Source organism: Grampus griseus (genome assembly GCF_964374135.1).
Source record: "Grampus griseus genome assembly, chromosome: 12".
NCBI lineage: Eukaryota > Metazoa > Chordata > Mammalia > Artiodactyla > Delphinidae > Grampus > Grampus griseus.
This window is the reverse complement of record NC_139006.1, coordinates 41,008,685-41,033,271: the sequence shown is the minus strand read 5'-3', so window position 1 is coordinate 41,033,271 and position 24,587 is coordinate 41,008,685. Positions and strand designations below refer to the sequence as shown.

At 40.9% G+C, this 24,587-nt stretch overlaps 1 protein-coding gene across 2 annotated transcripts in view; it reads left to right on the top strand.

The window, feature by feature from the left end:
- OSBPL1A (oxysterol binding protein like 1A) overlaps positions 1–24,587 on the top strand; it is a 200,531-nt gene that overhangs the window by 93,432 nt on the left and 82,512 nt on the right. For both annotated transcript variants that reach the window (XM_082667364.1, XM_082667365.1), the window contains one exon: positions 13,098–13,260. In XM_082667364.1, coding sequence (XP_082523490.1) covers positions 13,098–13,260 — 163 coding nt within the window. The remainder of the gene's footprint in view (positions 1–13,097; positions 13,261–24,587) is intronic.

Here is a 24,587-nt window from a genome sequence, read left to right as displayed (position 1 = left end):
AGAGCAGTGGTTTGCAGGGCTGAGGACAACAGGGAGAGCGAGGGGACCTGGGGGAGGGAGAGAAGAGAAATGGTCTTTATCTTTATAGCGGTGGCTGGTTATGTGGGGTGTACGTTTGTGACTGTTCGTTGAACTCTACATTTAAAATTGATGTATATAATCTCTCAGTCAAGTTAATTTAAAAAATTAGAGTTGGTAGGGCGTTACCTTTTCTAGTTATTTTCACCAACAGAACTGTCAGCTACAGAGCCCTTGAATAACATCTGAAAATAAGATATGTTTAGATCATGATTAAACTTCTCTGCTTTTAAAAATGGTTGTTTACCTCCTGCGGGATTATCTCTAAAAAAAGAAATGTATTTCAGGGATACATAAGATATATAAATCTGTGGTGAGTGATTACATAAGAGTAAAGCTATTTTTAGGTAGAAGCTTTGCAGCCATGATGCAGCAGGAGCGTGCTTTACAGAATCTCAGATCGGGTTCCTATAGTAGATGGCTGAGAGAGCCATGCACGCTGCACTATAGGAGGGTACCTTGTAAGCATCATTTTGCGTTTGATGCAATGCAGATTTTTCACAATTGCGATTCTGATGCAAAAGTTTGCAAACATCAATTCCTAAATAGACACATTTAAAGATATTTTGCTAATTGTAAAATTATGAGAGATTTATGAAAGACACACACACACACACACACATGTATATATATATATATATATATATATATATATATATAAAATATAGGGCTATTTTCTATAAAGCATAGGGAAGAATATAAACACCAGAGCCCAGCAACCACTGGCAGGAGGTTTTGGTTTGTCTTAGTTTGTTTGTATTGGCAAATACACAAATACAGCAGACATTGCAGTTGGATATCCTTTGTTGTTTTCAGTAGTATCAGAGCAGTTTTCTTTGTCATACATATTCTTCAAAAATATGTTTGAGTAAGAAATGTATTATTTTGGCTCCCATAGTCAGCGAGCGAGTGGTCTTTTCACTATGCCCTTACTATTGCTAAATATTCTCATTTTTCTATAGCTTTATTGAGGTTATAATTGACAGACAATAAATTGCACACATTTAAAATGTAGTTCAGTGAGTTTTGATGCACGTTTATGTTGTAGACCCATCATCACTTTCAGGATTAGGAATATTTCTATTACTTCCAAAGGTTTATTCCTGCCTGTTGTGGTACCTCCTCCTCTTCCTTCCACCCTCGTCCACAGGCAGCTATTGATCAGCTTTCTGTCACTAATTGGTGCTCCGTAGGCATTGTCTAGAATTTTACATATATGGAATCATGCTTTTATGGGGGTGGAGGAGGTTCAGCTTCTTTAATAATGATCTGCAGATTTATCCATGTTGTTGCTCGTAGCAATAGTTCATTCTTTTTTATTGCTGAACAGTGCTCCATTTTATGGCTGTACCACAGTTTATTCACCTGTTGATGGACATTTGGATTGTATCCAGTTTTTGTGTGGAGTTTTCGTGTGGACATAACCTTTCATTTCTCTTAGGTATCAATAAATACTTAGGAGCAAATAGAATGGCTGGATCATGTGGGAAATGCATATTCGTGGGGGCTTTTTTTTTAGTTTGTGTTTTAATTAAAAAAATTATAGCGTTTATATAACGTAAAATTAACTGTTTTGAGCATAAGGTGCATTGGCATTTGGTAATTCACAATGTTGTGTAACCGTCACTCTATCTACTTCCAAAACATTTTCATCCCCCAAAAGAACCCTGTACCCATTAAGCAGTCACTCCCCATTTCCACCCCTGCCCCCAGCCCCTAAAAATGACTAACCTGTGTTCTGTCGCAGTGGATTTGCCTGTTTGGGGCATTATAACTGGAATCATTGCGTGTGTGAGCTTTAGTGTCTGGTTCCTTCAGCCTCATGTTTTCCAGCATCGTGTGCATCGTAGCGTCTATCAGTACTTTATCTTAATGACTGAATAGTATTCCATTGTATATATACAACACATCTTATTCATTCATTCATTTATGGACGTTTAGGTTGTTTTTACCTTTTGGCTATTGTGAATAGTGTTACTTTGAACACTTTTGTACAAGTATTTGTTTGAACATGTTTCAGTTTTTTGGGGTATATACCTAAGAGTGATTTTTCTGGGTCATATGGTAATTCTGTGTTTAGCTTTTTTTGAGGAACCACCAAACTGTTTTCCACAGCATCTGCAGCATTTTACATTCCCACCGTCAGGGCACAAGGGTTCTTTTTTTTCCCCATCCTCACCAACACTTATTGTCCTAGTGGCTGTAAAGTGATACGTCATTGTTATGATTTGCATTCTTCTAATGACTAAAGATGTTGAGCCTCTTTTCATATACTTGTTGGCCATTTGTATATGTTTGGAGAAATGTCTGTTCAAGTTCTTTGCTCATTTTAAAATTGGGTTGTGTAAAAAATTTTGGTCAAAATAAATACTCCATGAGGACATTGCATTTATACATATACACAGTTTTTCCATAAAAAATTTTTATTTAGTTATTTATTATTGAGAATATATCTTCTTTGATACATTTTTTCCCTTAGAGGTTCATTTTTAAAAAAAAAAACTAGTTCTTATAGTTCATTATTCAAACATGGTTTAGCCGAGACATGTTCAAAGCAGCTGTAATCTTCTATAGGGCAAACATCCCACACTAAATTGTTTTTTCATATCTTCAGCAATTTTTTCTGTCTTACAGCAGTATTTTCTGACAAAGGAATATATCTTAGTTTTTCATCACACTATTTTCTGTCTACTATTTTTTTTGTAATTTGAGAATAAGTATTTCCTCAAGTGATTTGTAGCTTTTTGTCTTTTCTGTTAAAAACCATTAAAGGAGTTGCTAAACATTTGATTACATTTAGTGAAGAAATTGAAAAGGTAAAGCTCTGGACTGAATGTCAGGTAACTTTAAACATCACTGAAGAAATTTGGGGAAGTTTATCTTCACCCTCTCGATGCTTAGCTTTTAAATGTTGAGACACATGTCATGACTTCATGTGCTCATTAGTTTATATCTCAAGGCATAATAATAACCCATAAATAGAGGGTGACCTGCACACATCCATGTATCTATGTATTTGTATCCATATCCATATTTCATACGGTCTTCTGGAGAACCGGCTTCTTGTCATCTGATTGTATGTGATCTGTTTTTACCAGGGTAGCTGACAGAGCTCCCACTGGCAGTAGAAGCCTTTGCTGTATTCCCTTTGTTCACTTTGTTAGCATCGTTAGTATCTTCGATCTGGATTTCCTTTGTGGTGCTCTTTACGTTATGGGTATATTTTGTGAATTCACTGAAACTAGATGATACATTCTGTAAGTCCTCGTAACCAGGCTCTCATGAACTGCAGTGCATCCTGATACCCTGGAAGCAGTTGCTTCTGTCAGCCTCTGAGTGGTAGCCTCCACTCTTCCCCGAAGTTACTGTGCGTCCTGCACTTGACCCTGGACCAAGTGACCCGTGGACCCTGTGGAGGCACCGTTGTTGTTAATCTGTATATATCATATCTGTATATGTAACATTTGGTCTAATATTTTTACAAAAGTAAATATAAAAGACTTTATAATATTCCTATATCTCATGGGTACACACACTCCACTTTGGAGACTGTAAATGAAAGCAAGTAAAGAACCATTGAAAAGCTTAAAAGTAATGATGGGTTTGCATTTTAAGTAGGTGTACTGGGCAGGAATGTGAAGTGTCTTTTTGTCTTTTTCTCCTTCTAGACTATAAACTCTCCAGGGATTAACCAATCTCTTCTTCTGTTGATACTTTGTATCCCTAGCAGTACCTTGAAATAGTAGTACGTGCCCAGCAAATATTTAACTAAACTGAAATTCTCCTGAATTGGCAATTCTTATCCAGAAGCCACATTAGAATAATTTGTGGAGTTTTTGAAACAGCATCACATGTATTAGTGTTAGTATTAGCATTGAACAACAAACCCAAAGCCAAATAACATGAGCTTAAGTTAGAGAATTTCTTTTTCACCTTAAAGAAGATGGGAGGTAGGCAGTCTGGGCCTGGTGTGGCAGTTTCAGGTGTCGGCGGCTGTTCCAAATACTAAAGTCTAGTCAGGAGGAAGGAAGCAAGCAAGCCAGCAAAAAATAGGAGTGTGCCTTGCCCTTTAAGGAGACCGGGTGGATTCCTTACATCACTTCCATTCTTTCAGAACTTAGTCATGTGGCCACAGCTGCCAGAAAGACTGAGCAGTGGTGTTTCAGGTGGGAAGACTGAGCAATGGTGTTTAAGGTGGGAAGACTGAGCAATGGTGTTTCAGGTGGGAAGACTGAGCAATGGTGTCTAAGATGGGAAGACTGAGCAATGGTGTTTCAGGTGGGAAGACTGAGCAATGGTGTTTCAGGTGGGAAGACTGAGCAATGGTGTTTCAGGTGGGAAGACTGAGCAATGGTGTTTAAGATGGGAAGGCTGAGCAATGGTGTCTAAGATGGGAAGACTGAGCAATGGTGTTTCAGGTGGGAAGACTGAGCAATGGTGTTTAAGGTGGGAAGACTGAGCAGTGGTGTTTAAGATGGGAAGACTGAGCAATGGTCTTTAAGATGGGAAGACTGAGCAATGGTCTTTAAGATGGGAAGACTGAGCAATGGTCTTTAAGATGGAGGGCATTGGTAATCAACTATACTCCAATATAAAATAAAAATTAAAAAAAAAAAGATGGAGGGCAGTGTAGCCAGCTGACAACTTGGGGTTCTTACTAAGGAAGAAGAGGAGACTAGATCTTGGGAGAAGTCAGAGTACATGGACCACATTCGTTCTTTTAAGTCCTGAGGCAGTAGGTCTGGGCTGAAACTGGACATTCTGATTAAAAACCAAACCAAACCAACCCTGTAGCTGCTCCACGTATACTCTTCACGGTGGAGTATCTCAACTCTAAGCCAAGTTTGGAACAGAACAGATCTTAAAAGAAAAGAAACTCTTCTCCTGGGGAGGGCATGGATTCAGCCAAGTTCCTAATCTGCCTAACAATCTTGCCATTTTACAGTGATGCCATTCCTGACAGGGGTCCAAGGGATGGTTTTAGCAAGTGCTTTGCTGTAGTCCAGGTAACTGCCTGCCCTCCCTTATTTATCTGGTCCATCAGTCTAGTAACCCCATTTCCCCAAACAGTGAGACCCTCTGCTTCTAAAATTCCTGATCGTGGATTGCCATCGACTGTGTTTAGGGTCTAATGGTTATTGGCAACACCATGGGTTGGAAAGCTTGTGGGCTTTGGCGTTAAAAGATCTTGGTTTCACTTTTTTATTCTTCTCCTAACCTTTGTCAAGTTACTTAAACTTTATGACCTACATATATGCCTTCCTCATAGGGCGGTTAGGAAGGTTTAATGAACAGTATGTAAAAGTGCCTTTTAAAATGTAAAGTGCTATGCATATGCTTTATCAGTCATAGACAGAAACAGCCCTGTGTAAGCAGAACCATTGTTTACACAAATGCTTAGGAAGTTAAGCCCTGTTTTTTTGCTAGATGAACTCTCATACTAAAGTTAAGAATAGTGAGATTTTAAGCAACATTTTTGCTCAGGGTCGTGCACTTAAATTATTAGTTCTGGGATAAACTGTGAAATACTTGTTAATACTGGTTAAAGAGATTTTACCAAAAAAGTTATTTTGCATTGCTTCAGTCCCCCTCTGTTCTCTCCTATTACTATACACCCAAATGTTCTTCATTTTAAAATTCTTTTTCAAGACTTACTATTGAGCATGTCATATGCAACCATTCCAGGCACTTAGGGAATACAGTCATAAACAGCTATTTAATCGGGAGTTTGAGACATGATTAAAAGAATAGACTTTTTAAAATTTCAGAATCTTTATTGAGTAGGTTGATTTGGAATTTTACCATTTTCATATAGCCAACACTGATTTTTTACATTATATTGAAATTTGTTTGCCACAGTTTAATATATACTATTACGTGGCAGTTTAACATCCTGTTCTGTAATTTATGTGATACCTAAAAACCTTTTGAAATTTTTAATGCATTATACTATAATCTAGAATAATTTGGAGATTATACATTGATGTAGTAGTGCTCTTAGGAATATAATTCTGTAAGTGCTCACTTCCGGAATGTAAAATGGACATAGTTATGGAAGTTGCACTTTATTGTAGTTGTTCCTTACGTGACTGTTACAATCCGTGCCAACTGATTCAGCTTTGTAATTGAAAGAGAAAATTATTATGAAATCTTACTTGTACCAAGTTATTTCAAATGCCAGAACCATTGAGCAAGGGAGTGGACTTCATGTGTATTGAATCTACTGCTGGTAGCATACCATGGAAGTGAACGGTACTTTTGTTTCAGAAGACATATTTCTCTTTTCTGCTTCTTTTTTTAAAAAATGTAAAACCGCAACTTAGTCGCATTGTTGTTTGTATGTAGCATTATTCTCCCATTGATTTTATTTCTATGGGAGGTTATTTTAATTTATTTTTTTAAATTAATTTTTATTGGAGTATGGTTGCTTTACAATGTTGTGTTAGCCTCCACTGCACAACAAAATGAGTCAGCCATACGCATACAGATATCCCCTCCCTTTTGGACTTCCCTCCCATTTAGGTTACCACACTGCATTAGGTAGAGTTCTCTGTGCTATACAGAACGTTCCCATCCGTTGTCTATTTTATACATAGTATCAATAATGTGTATGTGTCAATCCCAGTCTCCCAATTCCTCCCTCTGTGGGAGGTTATTTTTAAATCAGACTGACAAAAATAGCTATCAGATAGTCTGGGTTTATATTGATTCTTCTAAGAATCACTAGCCCTTGCTTTTTAAACTCTCCATTTATTTACCATGTTTCTTAAGTGACTGTTTATTGGGCTCTGTCCTAGATATGGGAATAGGCAGTTACCCCCAAATTCCTCCTTGACTTAAAATGTCTGAAGATACATCTGGGAGTAATTGATTTAACAGATTATTAGCAGAAACTGCAGTTTAACAAGCTCCATTGAGGTCATTTTACTTAGAGTATGTCAGTAAGTCAGCAAGCAGGTAACACCCTCACCTTCATTCCCAAGGCAGAGCGCAGGGACAGAGAAGTATAGAGGTAATTCCCAGTGGGGTTTCCTTTTCTACTGGCTTGAGCCAGATTGAGGAAGATGGCAGTGCCCGTAAGAAAGGGGCTTTTTTTTTTTTTAACGGTGCCAGGAGCAAGCCACAGTCTATTATGAGCAAAGGGAAAATTCTGGAACAGCTGCCTTGTGTTGGGTTGACCAGATTAGTGTGAAAGAGGCTTTGGAGGGCCTTGGATATGATCTCATTTGAAATCTCAGGGCAAGCTTTTCAATGCTGTGTATAATGTTACAGAGACTGGTAGCTTCTTACACATCACATGCCGGGACCTATAGGTTGAAGACCTCTGTTTCCTATTCTTTCTAGTTCTTATATGCACTGAGACAAAAGGAGCAACTAGAAGAAAACTTGGTTACACATACCTACTATCTGCGTCTGGGCACGTACATGCTGCTCTTTCTCCTGCAGCTAAGGATGAGCTGTCCGTGCCCTTAGCGAAGGCCAACTGTGTGGATTAGAGCCCATCCTTTCACTGCAAGTTCAAGAACATCATTCCAGCAGTTCTCTCCTTGCACTCCTACATCACTAACTTCCTCTCTGTTGAATCTTTCCCGTCGATGTAGAGACATGCTGGGTTGTCTTTCATAATAAAACCTACTGACCCCCACACCCCCTTCCAGCAATTGCCCCAATTTTCTCCTTTCCTTTTTAGCACAAAGAATAGGCTGTACTTGCCCTTTCCAAGTTTCCTTCTCTCATTTCTACTCACCCACTCCCGTCATGCCTTTGCCTTCAGCATTCTCTTAACGCTCCACTGAGCCTTTCCTTGTCAAGGTCACCATTGACCTCATCACTAAATCCAGAGGGCTTTTCTTAGTTCTCGTATCATTTGATCCATCATCAGTGTTTGACATGTTTAATCACTCGTTCCTCCTTCAAGTGCTTCGTTTAGGCTTCCAGAATACCACACACTTCTGAGTTTCCTTCTCTCTCCTCTTTTTTTGTTTCCTTTGCTGGTTCTTTCTCGTCTCTCCCATCAGAAGGAAATCTCAGTCCTTGGATTTCTTCCTGTGTCTGTCTCACTTTCTCCCTTAGTGATTCTATCTAGTCTTAGAGCTTAAAACAAAATCTATTTGCAAAGGACTCCCAGAGTTACATCTCTAGCCTGGACCTCTTCCCTGAAGACCTGATTTGGTTATCTAATTGTCTACATGACATCTGCATGAACGTCTCATGGTAACTCTCATGTATGAGTTCCTGATTGTCCTGGTCCTGCAGTCTTCCTGCATTGGGTAATGATGACGCTATCTTTAGTTGCTCAGGGCAAAACTATGGAGTCATCCTTGATTCTTCTCTCACGTCCCATAGATGAGCCTTCAGAATACATCCAGAATCTGACTACATGTCATCACCTCCATTGCTATTACCCATCTCTTACCTGGATTGTTGCAGTAGCCTCTTAGGGATCTTTTTGATTCTAAGCTTGACCTTCCCCCCAGGTCTCTTCTTCAGCTTATCAGTCAAAGACATTGTGTTAAAATGTAAATCAAATAATGTTACTTCTCTGCTCAGAACCATGCAGTGGCTCCTCTTGTCAGTCACAGTCAAAGCCAGAACTGCTATAGTGGTCTGCAAGCCCTCTGCAGTTCCCCTCCCCACCACAGCCTCCTTGCACATCCTACCTCATCTCCATTTCCTCCTATCAGACAAATCTGCTTGGTCACTGAGGCTTATTTATAGTTAAGTAAGTGTCTTTCTTAGTGAGAGGAAGGACTGAAAGAAAAGGCTTCAGGAACATAAGGAAATGTGTACAGCTGAAAAGGCATTGCTGGGATGGCAAAGAAGAAGGGCATTAGAGTCGGCGAAACCCTAGAAGTTAATGTGTGCAAGGGTGCTTTGTAAATCTGTAAAACAAAGCAAATGTATACTATCCATTCATGAGGATACGTTTCCGTACTTGATCGTGCCTGAGACATGGGATCAGATCTTGATGGTCCTGCACCCTGGGGGTGAGAGTGTGATTCAGCCTGGCTGTGAACCTGGAATAATGTCTGCTTGCATTCACATGAGAGCTGCCCCGCCCAGAGCAGTGCTGTCGTCCTCAACGAGCAGAAGAGCCCTTACCAGCTGTACATGACCAGGACCACTTTCCAACAGCTGTGTGGCAGTAGCAGGGAAAAGTCAGCATATTGTTGGTCCTCTAACCACGGAAATAAGTGCCAATGCAATTCCTTATCTAAGAAATAAAATTAGATGTTTTTAAATTCAAGATGTAGTATTTTGGTCATAAGCCAATATGTCCTTTGTTATAGCCACACATCCAGTAACAAAGAAGAAAGGAGAAAGACTAATGCTGTTGAACTGACCAGAGTGTAGCCAGTTGAAAGAGCTTAACTAGATTGATCATCAGGGCCAGAATGTCACGTAACCTGTAATTGGATAATTGGCCACAGTGTTCTCTGAATACTAATCACTTACTCCTGCTTAGTGGTGTGTCTTTGCCAGATTTCATCATTGTCTCTGCCTGATTTAACCTCTCAGAAACATAGGTAAGTAACAGGGTGCTTTATAGAAGGAGAGAGCCGATGCAGTGTGTATTTACTGGCTAGCGCGAGACTTTTTAAGACGCTGAATTCTTTTGCTGGCATCCATTCACTGACAGGGTGAAGAACACTTTGGAAGTATTCACCGTGCGTCTCACCCACCAGCATGAAATGGAGTAAGATGAAAGGGGGTCATGTTGAAGTGATGCGAGGAGATTACTGGAAAGGCTTGAATTTGCATTAGTCTTAAGGGGCCACAGACACAGAGCAATGTGTCTATTAAGAATAATTAATAATGTGCAACTATTAAATATGTGATGGTTCAGTCCTTAAGTTGTTCCTAATAAAAAGGTTGGCATTTATGTTTACTTGGTTATATGTTGATTTTTGTTGTGGCAGAGTGGCTGAGGGCATAGATTTTATATGTGAGTTTGAAGAATTCACAGACCCTATGCTAGAAATGGCCTAATGTAATTACAGACACGTGCTGGGCTTCACTGATTTTGTGAAGGAAGGAAGTTCTTTGTTCCCTTAATAAAAACTAGGGTAGTTATAGTTTGAGGATTTAAAAAACCATAGTCATATGCATGTATCAGTGCAAGTGCTGATACACAGAAAAGTGAAGCACTGTGCCTGGAATTTCAGAGAGGGATTGCATAAAGGTACTGTTTCTGTTCCAACATAACTTCTAAGCTGGCAGATGAGAATTTAGAGACAGAGTTGAAAAGTAAGGTGAAGATTTTATGCATAAGTTATGTAAGAACCTATTGAGAAATAGGTGGCGCTGCTAGAGTTCTTCCGTTTGTTTGTTTTTTAATTTGAAGACCACTGTGTTGAAGCCACCAATTAGATTATTCGACAGCAGTAGCGTCCCATAAGCTCCTTATGCAGAACTTGTACTCTGTATCACTTGATGAGTAGTTCTACACTAAACTAAGTAGTTCCAGTACAGGATATCCCCTAAGTGTTTCTGAAATACTGAGATTGTAATAGATTTGGAATGACACTGTTCCAGTTGACTGTTCCAGTTGATTGATTTAATTGACCAAAAAGCATCCACTGCAGTTAAGTATGTTCTTAGATGCTTCTTTAAAGCAACAAGAGAGCGCTTTACTAGTGCAGTTTTTGTGACACACCTACTCTCAGCTACATCACTTTACAGGATGGGGAGGTATTGCCATTTGGTGGGAAGTTTGAGGGTAAGGTACCTTCAGTACAGAAGATCCTGTTATGCTTGAAATTAATACAAGTGCCCTCAGATCAACTGACAGATAAAAACAAGGTGAAAACCAGAACTCTTCTCTCCCTTCTGCTCCCACCCCTTTCCCTCCTTCTCTGAAGAGCAAGTGAGAACAGATGTCAAGGTGGCAGAACTGCAGGGACGCTTACTTTAAATGGATAAAGGCTCAGGATTTTGTGTATGGTTTTGTTGAGGGAACTCGATATTTTGGGGCCTCGATCATTTGTTTTGCCACTTTTCTGAAATCGAGATGAATTTAGGTACTGAAACTTATGTATTTGTTAACCAGAAGACATAATTTAGTTGATTCTTACATGGAAAGGTACAGTGTCAACAGCACATTTGCATTTTGATACTTGAACAGCTAAAAAAGAATAAAGCTAAAGGGAGAGGCGTGGGCAGGTGTAAAAGAGTTCGGATCTTCCTGCAGTGGTGTTTTTGGAATCTACAGCAGTGCTGATCTTTTCCATTCAAAGAAGGGTTCATTTTGGATATTGTGGTGAATTTTGTAGGCCTTGTTTATAGGTAAGTGAGTTGTTTAACATATCAAGTGGAGGAAGAACAGTTTTGTTTTGTTTTTTTTGGTCTAGGTTGACTTCAGCCATAGTAAAAGTATTTCCTCCTTGGAGATAAAATTTTAGATTATAGGAATATTTGCAATTCCTTAAAAATAATAATTATATAAATATTGAATTTTTTTCTGTTTTGCATGTCTTTTCTGCTCATTAGTGCTTACCATTTATTGCAATTTTTATTTCATTATTGCAGTTCTAATAAGAATAACCTCGTTACTGTAGTGATAGTAAATACTAAGATGCCCTGAGGACTGGAACTGTTCCCAAGATAATGAAGGTTTAGCCCTATTTTTGTTACAAACTTAGCATTTTGGTAGAACTGTATTTTAAGTCATATCCGGGATTCTTGGAGTGTTGTACCTAACGCATGGCTGTGAAGTCAGAACGTAGAGGGAGCTGCTGCATCCTTGGGACCAAGGGGAGGAGACTGAGAGGGATGCCAGGAAGTGGGAGGCGAGGTTCAGCAGAGAGTAGCTGGGAGCAGCGGTGAGAGATTCGCCAGCTCCAAGACCCAGGAGCAGATGTTTTGACCAGGAGGAGGTTTCAGAGGTCACCCCATCTAGTGCCTTTCAAATTGTTGGAACAGCCCCTGGCTTTGGGCCTGGAGGGGAAAGTCAAAGAGGCTCCTGACCCAGACCTGGCATCATCCTGTGCAGTTCTGCTTCCTGAAACATCTGTTTTATGTGTTGAGATTACATTTGAGAAATAGGTTGAGCTGCTAGAGTTTTTTTGTTTGTTATTTAATTTGAAGACCATTGTGTTGAAGCCACCAATTAGATTATTTGACAGCAGCAGAATCCCAGTTTTGTAGGTGAGGAAGCAGGCCCAGGAAACTTCTGAGATTACCAGCTCCTCAGGCTGCTGCCTGAAGCGCCGCATGGGCTCTAGAAGTTGAGGGAGATAACGGAATAGTTGTGGTTTTCAGAGTTCTGAAACGAGGATAGGTGAAACTGTTCATACCAAATCTAGTACCTGCTGTTTTACATGAGAGTTAGGTTACTTACATTTTATATGGTTTTAGTTAACTGCAAATTCAGATGCTATTGAATTAGATAGGAAGAACAGATTGTATCTTCAAAGGATTAAGGCTTTGCTTTCTCTGTAATCTATTATTTATTTTGCACACTAGATTCAAGGTAAAATATGGAACCAGAATCAAAATATGTAATTGAAAAATGGCAATTAAAATGTCATTACCTGGCCTTTTGTTTCCCCTCATTTGATATACCAACTATTTTGGAGGTGAACTGGAGGATTATGTCTTATGCTTTGATGTGGTACACATTTTAATATTTACAATGGTTTCAATTCTTTATTTTGTTCAAAAACTGGTTTCTTAATTTCATGATTAATGTTGAATGAAATATTCTCTATTAAAAATTTTATATGATTTCCAAATTGGCTAATGCCCTTATACTAGGATCCTGATCATTTGAGCTGAATTTGTTTGCTAGTTCTTAATCTATTTTCATTAGCTGGCAGTGTTGTGAGAAAAGACCCCATGGGAAGAACAGAACTAGCTTAGTAATTTTGCTCATCCATCCATGTGTATGTAGCACGACTGTTTTCATTCCTGATGTTGCAATTGAAGTGGATCTGAAGTGAATAATTTTCATAACCTTTTGAGTAAGTCTATATCTCCTGTCACTCTGAAGTCTTTTTTGTATATCTGTTTTCTTCCAGGTGAGGAATTTTAAACTGGAACAGGAACAAGAAAAAAACAAAATTTTGTCAGAAGCGCTGGCGACTCTAGCCACTGAACATCATGAATTAGAGCAGTCTCTGGTTAAAGGCTCCCCACCTCTCAGCATCCTTAGTGAGGACGAGTTCTATGATGCACTGTCAGGTAATTCTAGAACCCTGCCGTCTGTGTTGTTGGTAATTCACAGTTGACCACCTAAATGTCTTCTTAGGGTGGATGTCACCTTGAGTTTCCTGAAATAAACAGATGGAAATGTATCACTTCAGCTCCCCAGATGACCTACTTTTTGTGTGACATTATCAAGGCAGAAGCCCAAAAGTTTGAAATGAAAGTCATCACTGAGTCTGCCTTTGTTGACAGCGTATGCTGTGCTGGGGCCAGAGTGCTGTGAATCTGGTTTGTTCCTTTATTTGATGACTGTTAAATACCTCCTGGTGCAAGGTGCTATTATATGTTAAAGGGTAGAGAGATGGATAGTTTCTATTCTCAGAGAGGTCGAAGAGTGAAGGACACACATAAGAAGAGTTGGCTACAGTATGGTATGCTGTGTGCCAAAGGAGAGGTGAGACCTCGGTGTAGCTGAAACAGAGAAAAGGAAGAGCTTAACTTGGCCTCAGAGATACAGGCCTCAGAGCGACGTAGCATACTGGCAGCGAGCAGGGACTCCAGAGTCAGATTCCCTGAATTGGAATCCTGCCCCTGACGCTGGTCAGCTGTGTGACCGTGGGCAAGTTCCATGACCTTCCTGGTTCTCAGCTCTCACATATTTAAAATGGGGATAATTATAGTTTCCATTTCAGTGGGTTGAGTCAGGATTAAGTGGGTTCACATGTGTAAGTAGTGTTTGGGACAGTGCCTGACAGGTACCACGTGTTCAAAAAATGGGAGATGTGTGTGGAGAGGTGAGAATGACTTTTGAGAGGAGGTACTGCTAAGTAGTTTTGACTTTTTAGGAACTTCCTTCAGAATTTTGAGGTAGATGTGGGCGGGGTCATGGAAGGAAGCCTGGGAGCGGGTGGTTGGAGATCAGCGAGATGGAAAACAATTCTTTTATGTGAAGAAATTAAGTGCTTATCTAAGTAGATGAACATATGCAATTGATGGGTCTCACAAAACTTGACCATGGAAGCAGGAGACCTCAGTGGATATGGAGTTAAAGGGTCAAATTAATGATAGGAAAGGGAAAGAAGCACAGTGAGAGGTTGTAGAAATGAGAACTAAAGAAGATTAGGTTAAGAAAGTTAAAATGGTGTGATGATACAGGACAAGGAAAATGATGTTGGTGGATATACAGAGAAGAGATTCATTATAGAAGATAAACAGCACATAGGAACATTAATTTTAGAAGTGTGACATGATCAAAAGAAGCGGAAAAGCTAATTCTAATAGCCAGATTTGGGGATAATTAGAGAAAGGATTGTAATGACTGTGATGATAGCAGTTAGATGTGGTGTTTGTGAAAATAGTGAGTCAGGTTGAGAAGAGAATGTAGAGACCGGATGTGAAAGCAGTGGAATGAGTGGCAGAGGTAAAGGAAGCATTTAACCTGATTGACGGAGGAGGGAGGAGAGGGTGAAGGACACTTGAGGCTGCTGACATTTCTTCACATCTACTCTCTGCCATGTCCAGTCCTGTTACTGCCTGTATTCCTTCTGTCTGGGGCATCCAAAAAGGAAAGCTGCCAGACAGATTATTGGATTAAATGCAAAGAGGTCTGAATGTAAAAGAACCTGGACACTTCAGCTGCTCATCTTTGCTGTCCTTTTAAAAACAAAGGAAAAATTTAATTTTTATTTTAAAAAAGGTATTTGATATAAATAATTCAATGTAAAAGTATGTATAGTGCCCAGTGAAATTTTCCCTTCATCCCTTACCCTAATTGTGCCCTCTTCCTCAGAGATTCTTATTAACAGCTTGATAGATTCTCTTCCAGACCTTTTTAAAGCATTCGCGTGGATATATGCATGTGTACGTATGGGGTTTTTAAAGAATCATGAATGGAAGTAGCTGTATAATTGTTCTAGATCTGCTTTTTCATGTAACAGTGTATCTTGGAAATCTTTCCCATCAGTGTTACAACTCTAGCTCATTCTTTTTAAAGGTTGCATAAAAGTCAATGATGTGATTTAGTAGAGTTTTCTTAGTTATTCTCTTCCTGATAGACATTTAGCGGCTACTGTCATCTTTCTACTTCTCAGTCATATTTTCACATTTATTTCCATAGTCGTCTCCTCTGGGAGAAGGCGATAAGAAGAACTAAGTCCCTGGGTCAGGATTGGCAAATGAATTTCATCTCAAGTGCCAATTCAGATTGGTTTGCAGTCAGTACTGCCTGCTTGATGGGTTGCTGTGTTGAGAAGGATCCCAAGGCTGAGTCCAGTGCCTAGCTTAGTCAGTGTGTTCCACTGTGGCTGGAGATAAGGAGCTAGAAGGACAGGTGCCTTGAGTTTACTCATCCCTGCCCTGAGTGACCCACCTGAGTTCTATTATATTTGCCTGAACATAGTAGCTTTTCTTTGGCCACTCCTACTATTTCCTACTACAAATCTTGGGAATCATTTGGTCCAATGTAAAATTGTATTAAAATTACGAATCAGATGCCCAGGGTTGAAGTGTTGCCCTGCTGATGACCTAGCCACGTAATTCACTGAGATCATAAAAGCCTTCATTTGGGAATGACTTCATCTTCTCACTACAGTCTACACATTAACCTCCATTCTCTTTCCTCTTTCTCTTCTGTTACAAAAGAAGTGTCCCCTTTTCATTAAGGCCATTCCCTCCTGATTTGTTCTGGTACCCATCTCCTTGTGCCTTCTCCAGAACTTTTGTTTAGTTATTGCTTCTTTCATCCACAGTTTCTTTTTTTTTCCTCCCAATTTTATTGAGAAATAATTGACTTACAGCACTGTATAAGTTTAAGGTATACAGCATAATGATGTGACTTACATACATCGTGAAATGATTGTCACAAGAAGTTCAGTGAACATCCATCATCTCATATAGATACAAAATCAAAGAAATAGAAAAAGTTTTTTTCCTTGTGATGAGACTTCTTAGGGTTTAACTTTCTTAACTTTCATGTATAACAACATACAGCAGTGTTGATTATGTTTACCGTGTTATACATTACATCCCTAGTACTTATTTATCTTATAACTGGAAGTTTGTACCTTTTGAGACTACCTTCATCCATTCCCCCTCCCCCCACTCCCCACCTCTGGTAACCAAAAATCTCATCTTTTTCTGTGGGTTTTTTAAATTTGTTTTTGAAGTATAATTGACCCGTAACAGTACGTTAGTTCCTGTTACACAACATAGTTATTCAATATTTCTGTACATTTAAAAATGATCACCGTAAGTCTAGGCATCTGGAAGTTTGTACCTCTTAAGCTCCCTCACCTAACTCTTTCAATACCACATTATCTTAAATGCTAACTTAAAATTCCTGTAATAGTTTCCTATCGCTGCCATACCAGATTACCACAAATGTAGTGGCTTAAGTAATGCAGATTCATTCTCTGAGCTCTGGAGGTCGGAAGTCCTGCAGTCAAGGTGTTGGCAGGTCTTTGTTCCCTCCGGAGGCTCTAGGAGAGAATCTGCCTTCTTGCCTTTCTAGCTTCTAGAGACCACCTGCCTTCCTTGGCTCAAGGCCCCATCCTCCACCTTCACAGCCAGCAGTTTGACATCTTCCAGTCGCTCTGACTCTGACCTTCCTTCCTCCCTTTTATAAGGACCATAGCAATCACAGTGGACCCACTCAGATAATCCAGGGTAACCTCCCCATGTCAGGGGCCTTAACTCTGTCACACCTGCAGAGTCCTTTTACTGTGGAACGTAACACATCCACAGGTTCCACAGAGACTAGGTCGGCCGTCACTGGGGGCCATTGTTCTGACTACCGCAGTTCCCAAATTTATTTCTCCAGCCCTAACCTCTTGTGAGAGACTTACATACTGAGCTGTTTGCTGGATAAAGAAAAGATGAATTCTTGATCTTCCTCCTGGAGTTTGCTTCATTTTAGTAAGTGGCACCTCTTTCCTGTCCTAAAGCTGTAAACCTGGGAGTAATTCATGGCATTCACGTGCCACCTCCATGAAACGCAGACCGGGGTCCGTCCATTCTACCTTCGCGACCTACTTTGAATCCACCTATTAATATGTTCTGTTACTACAGGGTGCGGGTTAAAAGTGTAGGTGCTGAAGCTGGAAGGCTGTTGATAAGTGATGGCTCTACCAATTCCTGTACCCGTTGCGAAATGATTTCACTTTACAGTGCCTCATTTCTTCATCTGCAAGTAGGTCATAGGATTATTGGGAGGAATAAACTAATAAATATTTGTACTTAAAACAGTGCCTAGCACACTAAGGGGCTGCCCATTGTTCGCTCGCAGTACCGTCACCTGCGCTGCACACGCTCTTGTCCAGCCTCTTAACTGATCACTGTGCTTCCAGCCTTGCCTTATTGAGGTTCACGCCGTATACACCACCCACACTGATGCTTTGTAGACAATCACATCATCACATTCCCCAGCCTAGGATCCTTCAGTGGCTCTTCACTGCACCTAGAATAAAATCCAGACTCCCTAGCGGGCCTTCAAGGCTCCTGACGTGACCCACACCTTGCCTGTCCCTTGTTCGTTCACTCGCTGGGCTCCAGCCACACCGGGCCTCCTCCATCCTCACAACGCAGCAGTGACAGAGGCTATTGGGTCAGAGGTAAGAGAGAACAAAAACAAGTATACAAACCTGTATTTCATTTAAAGCTTTTTTTAATTGCTGAATCAGAATAATAGATTAAATCAAGCCTATCCTAATATCAGTATTTAAAAGATGTGAGGGCTTCCTTGGTGGCGCAGTGGTTGAGAGTCCGCCTGCCGATGCAGGGGACGCGGGTTCGTGCCCCGGTCCGGGAGGATCCCACGTGCCGCGGAGCGGCTGGGCCCGTGAGCCATGGCCGCTGAGCCTGCGCGTCCAGAGCCTGTGCTCCGCAACGGGAGAAGCCACAGCAGTGAGAGGCCTGCGTACTGCCAAAAAAAAAAAATTTTTTAATAATAAAATAAAAGATGTGAGAAAAAGGGTTTTAAAGATACTTCTCTTAAAATATTTCTAAGTTATTTTCACGAAATGCTTAAACTGCTTTTTTAAAGTCAGTTACAACTTGTTTTACTTCCTTTAAAATTAAGTCCATGCGACTTCCTGATTTCCCTTTAAAATTTTTTTCAGATAAGCAGAATCAATGAAAATCTAATACAGTGGGTGAGACAAAACTTGATATAAGCCTACAGTGTAGTGTATTTTTTTCCAGCCGCATGGGATCTTTCGATTATTTAATTTTTTTCCAGTATGCTCAATGAGTTAAGATTTCATAAAATTCCATAAAGCAAACATTCTTCCTCACAATTTGGTTCAATTCCGTTGTGTAACCTGATTAGAAGGAACTACATCTAATGAAGCGTCACATCTTGTCCTCATGGTGTGTGTGTGCTTAAGGGATGAAATAGTTAAATCGAGTGAGATTTCTGATATTACTACCTGTGAGTGAGCACTTCCTGGGAAAACGGCTAAACCTTCATGCGTGTTAAAGCAAAAGGTTTAATGAGAAACTAGAGGCTAACTCGTTTTGTGGAAAAATTCCATTTAGCTGGCAAATAAAGAACAGAAATATGTAGAAGGTACCACTTCAGGGAGGAATAAAGCAGCGCCTTCCACATGTTCCTTCCATCGTTCTGCCCTTTTCATTTCACCCTCACTTGATGCCACCCCCTTCTTCTACCAAAGCTCTTGAATATCTCTAAAGCATCAGCTCTCCTGGGTAGCCTTTCCTCACTCCCCCAGGCAGAATTAATGGTTTCTCCTTTTGTGTTCCTTCAGTTTACACCTCTTTCATAGCCCTTTGGTTGTATTGTGCTTGTCTCTTTATGATGGTAGAGACCCTATCTATTTATATTCCTGAGGTACTTAACATAGACTCAGAGTTGCTCTGTAAATGCTTGTTGAATGCAGGTTGTTGAACAAATGTCATTGATATTTCTGTCCTCCCTAAAAATATATTGGTTTTCAGTAAAGAGCACAAAAGAAGCAGTAACACTTGCGAATTTCATGTGGTCTGCATGCACCACTTTGGATGCTATGTGGAAGAGGAGGGGTGGGTGACAGAGGAGTGAGCTGGGATGAGATGTAATTAAAAGATAAAATTTGTTCTTGAGGAATTTATGATCAAGCTGGAGGTATGAGACTTGCTCCCAGAGCGGGGGGGGGGGGGGTATGAAAAAGTAGCTAAGGGGGAGAAAATTAAAGGTGCTTGGCTTTATGGATGTCCTAAGGCATTATTTTACCAGTTACCAGTTTTATTACCAGTTAAATAACTTAATGGCTGTTATTCTTTAGCACTGGTCTGAGATAGCAGTTTCACTAAAATTCCTGCCTTTTGAATTTTAAAACTTCAAAATGTATTGTCTTTCTTACTGTCTGTTCATTTTCCTTTTTAGAAACATGATGAGATCAGTTGTGCAAGAAAGCCTTTCTTGCTAGGTTTTCCTCTTAATGCTATTTTGGTTAAAATGTGCATGAATAATGCATACAAATCCAATAGTGTAGATTGGTAAAACCAGTAGAACGTTATGTCACAAAATTGAAGCCAGCTTTAGCATTTCTCAGCAGTTGCAAGAGTCGATGCTCACATCTTTTTAAATCAAAGGTTTTAGAATGGAAAGTGTTAAAATAGCGACTTTGGTTTTGTCCGGAGGAGAGTAACGTAGGAAGTTATGACCCATGTGGAATAATGTTTAATCCAATAAATACAACTGGTAATAGTTGAGAAAAGAAATGACATCTCTGCTGACAGTTCACATAGAAGACGCAGGATTTGACCCAGGTGATCAGAGGTATTGGCAGGAAAGCCGAAGAGCACCGTGACCTTTTAGTAAAGGCTGTGCGCTCTGTTCTTTATGTTTCCGAGCCTGGTGTCCTCTTCTACAGTTTAGTTTTGAAATAACCTGTACAGTTCTTATCTGGGCCTTTTCTGTGAGTCTTTACTCTTGTCTGGACCTGCCTAGGATGTGGAGATCTCTCCCTCCTCTGTATTCCCAGCACTTTTTTCTCTGGTCTTTTTATTTTATTTTATTTTATTTTTGACGGTTAGCCATATTACCTTGCTCTTGCCCTTTTTCTTGTTATATAACTTTTTGTGTCTTTGTTCCTCATCTTCCCCCAAACCCTGCATTTCCCTTAAGGACAGAGACCTTGTTGTCTTAACTTTTGTATTTCCTCTGTTGCCCAGTACAAAACAAGTTCATTGGTTGATATGATGTGCAGCAAATTGGGTACCACAGAGTATGGCTGTTATTAAACCCCTTCTGTATGTAGTATGGTACAACACTCTGGAGAAAATCTAAGTAGTGCCAGGGGCTCTTACTCTCGTTTTGTGTTTATAACATTAAAAAATTATCCAGCAGTGTTTCCCTGGTGGCGCAGTGGTTGAGAGTCCGCCTGCCGATGCAGGGGACACGGGTTCGTGCCCTGGTCCGGGAGGATCCCACATGGCGTGGAGCGGCTGTGCCCGTGAGCCGTGGCCGCTGAGCCTGCGCATCCGGAGCCTGTGCTCCGCAACGGGAGAGGCTGCAGCGGTGAGAGACCTGTGTACCGCAAAAAAAAAAAAAATTCACTGTAAAACCATGTGCATTTTGTACTAGTGTTGAGAGCATGTCCTTAACCAGACACACTTACCCAGTGCCCACTGTGTGCAGTGCTTTGCCAGGCATGGCACTACCAAGGGAAAGAAGATCCAGTCCCTGAATCAGGGTTTCGTAGCCAGTCCAGGGGAAGAGGCTGAGCATGGAAAGATGGGCACAATGTGACGTGAAAAGGGTTTGGGCCTCCAGCCCACCAGAGCTACTCACTCCCAAGATCAGCCTCCGGAGTTTGCCGTTCTCAGTGACTATATCTACGCCGTCATCTCAGTTTTATACATCCCACAATCTAACCACTGTCTCCTGTCTTTCAACCCATTCTCTTAAAAACCCTGATCCCAACATTTCTTTGACCAACCACAGTGTCTTCTCCATGTTTTCACTGTTCCTCTCCGCTCGTGTCCTTGTTCCGTCCTTACCAGCTCAGATGGCGCGGGCTGTCATATAATCGCCCCCCTGCCTTTCTCTCCCTGCACTGTGCTCACCCAGCCCATCCCTCCCCTCCTTCCGCACCGGTGCTCAAGTGACTGGCCACGCTGGCAGCTCTTGCTTGAGACCCACAGCTGTTTAATTTCTGTGGTGCCCTTTTGCTGCCCAGCAGTCCTATTTCATTTCCCTTGTCAGTTCCTTTTACATGCTTATTTCATACTTTTCTCACTTAAAATTTCTAATACCTTCATCCTCTGTCCTGCTCCATCGGAGGACATTATTTATGTCACTGAGAAACTCCTCGTGTTTCCACTCACACACCTGGCTGTGTACATGTGTGGGCATATTCTGCTTCTCTACATCGAAGAATGTTATGTCCCTAACTGACGCCAGCCCCTCCGTACGTGCCTGGGATCCCAGTGCCTCTGACTTACATCAGGACATTAATGTAGCTCCTTCTTTCTCCCAGGTAATCAGTTATTCCTGACGCCCATCAGCTATCTTATCTTTCAGAATGCTGTATCTTACACAGATACCTTTGATCCACATCACTTTCCTCTTCTAGAATTCTTTCTTGAACAGCCTCTATTTATGTTTATTCTCACGATTCCCCTGCAGCCGCTCTCGACTAAATCACCGCCGTCCCATACTCAGCTGCCTAACTGAGTGGTCCTCTCTCAGTTCGCATCTTTGTCGGCCTTTCACCAGCACTTAAAGTTGTTGATTCCTCCTTCCTTCCAAACACTTTCTTTACTTGCTTTCCAGAGTGCCAGTCTCTTTTGATTTTACTTCTCAGTTCCCTTTGCTTGTCGTCTTGTATCCTTCTGACTTCAGATGTTAGCGTGTCTTGGGGTGCAGGCATTGTTTTCTACACTCGTCCTTTAGATCCTTTGTACTCAGAGTGTGGTCTCAGGATCAGTAGCGTCACCTTCACCTGGAAGCTTGTTGGAACTGCAGAGCCGCAGGCCCCGACTCAGACCTAGTGAATGAGAATTTGCATGTTTTCAAATCCGTAGGGGCTTCATATGGACATTAAAGCTTGAGCAGCTTGCCTTGCACGAGCTCATCTGGTCCCATGCCTGTGAATATTGTCCAAATTTTGCTAAGTCCAAAACTTTACGTCTCTAGACTCAGTCAGTCTTGCCCCCTGAATTTCAGACTCCTGTCTAACTGTCTACTTGGCACATTCACTTAAATATCTAATGAGATCTCCAAGGTGTCTTAGAATGTCCAGAAGAGAATTCTTGATTTCTGCTCACAAGCCTGCCCCTCCTGTGGTCCATACTTTGGTAGATGGAGGATCTGTCTTTCAGTCCATCAACATTCACATTCAGTCCATCAACAAATTCCGTCAGCTCTACCTACAACATATAGCAGAGTCTGACCACTTCTCATCATTCCACTCCCACCACCCTGGCCCCCATCATCTCTCACCTGGTTTCTGACAGGGGCTTTCTGACTGGTCCCTCTGCTTGCACCCGCGTCTCCAGCAATATTTTAAATAACAGCATTCAGAGTGATCGTTTCCAAACGTGAATCTGTTCATGTCAGTTCCCTGCATGGAACCCTCCAATGGCTTTGCTTCCTGGCTGGAATAAAAGCCAGAAGGCCTCGTTCTGGCCATCTGCCACCTTCTGAGATCTGCTCTGTCCTCCTCACTCACTTCCTTCCATCACTGGCCTCAATGCAAGTTCCTGGACTTGCCAAGCATGTTCTCTTCTAGGCCTTCACTTTCTCTCTGCCTGGAGCTCTCTAATCCCAAATGTCTACAGTGCTTACTCCCCCACTTCCTTCCTTTTTCTGCTCAGAAAGACCTTCACTGTATCATTTTCTGTCCTTTTTCTCTTGCCTTTAAAAAACCCAAAAAACAAAAAACAAAAAATACAGCATCTTTCACACATAATGTTCATTCATTTGTAGATCTTCTACAAGTAGAATATAAGCTCCTCAGTGAGAGAGGCATTTTGCTTAGTGCATGGATGCATCCCAGCCCCTACACTAGTGCTAGACAGACGGAGAAGGAGGCGCTCAATACATATTTATTGAACAAGTAAATGAATTAGCGTCACCAACTCATACGTAAGGAGTGTTACGGAAATTCAGAGGAGAGGCAGCTAACTGCTTGGGAAAGTTGGGGAGAGCATCACAGAATAAGTGATGCTTGAGGGGTGTTGTGAAGAGTCAGGAAGGAGTTCTCCAGACGGATAAGATGGTGGTCAGATATGCTTTGTGGAACAAGAAAACACATGCAAAGGTAGAGAAAATTAGTTTTCAAAGACATCATGAAAATGCGCTATGGCTGAGGCAGGGGTGGGCGTATTGGATGCTGAGAAATAGTGATGGGATGAAGCCAAGAAAGTAATTTAGGACCAGCTTGTAATGAGTCTTGTGATACGATTCTGCTGAAGATTTTTCATTTTAGCCTGTTAAGTGGTGGGCAGCCGACAGACGTGATTAAGTATACAGAGTGATGTCAGATTAGTATTGAATATTTTATAAAGTTTTTTTTTTTTAGTAAACATTGTGGAATTTTTATAATATTCTTGCATTATATTAAGAATTGGAAATCCAAAGAAAATAAGAATAGCTATGCTAGCTATGGTCCCTGCTTAGGAGTTGACATTCTATTAGCATATGAGTATTTTAGGAGTAAAGATTGATTTGAGGTCCTAGTGTCCTAGATGAGAGGTGACAGGAATTTCCATAAAAGCAACTTAAGTGAGAATGGGAAGTTTCAGTTCCTCCCTTTATTGCTTTAATGAATACGTATCCTGACCTTTGTCCCTCAAGGAAGCCTGGCTGACTTTCTTGGCTTGAAGAAGTCCCTGCTGTAGGCTCCCCATGCATCATAGTCCCATAGCACTTCCTGTAGTTGAAGTTTTCTATGCTTATGTTTTTTTGTCAGCCCTGCCACTCAACCAGACTGTGAGTCCCTTAAGGAACTTTGCATCCCTAGCAACTTGCATAGACTTTGGCACCTGTTAGGAGTTCAGATATTTGAGTGAATAAAATTTGGGGATACATTTTAAAGGCTACGTTGACTGAACTTGAAGACCAGTTGGTTGTGGCAGATAATGATGTGCTGAGGATTTCCACCTATTTACTGAAAATTCTCCCTTTGGCCCAAAGCATCTCAAACTCCGTATAGTGGAAACTGGACTTGTCATCCTGATCTGCCCCCTTGTATATGCCCTGTCTTGGCTAATGGCATCATCATCTACCCACCATGCAAACTACAGATGTGAAAGTCATCTCTTACCCCCTTTCCTCACACCCTCCCCATATCTAAGTATCTAGTTGTCTTCTTTTTTCTTCCTATTTTCTGCCCCAGTATTCACTGTCGGGGCCTTAGTTC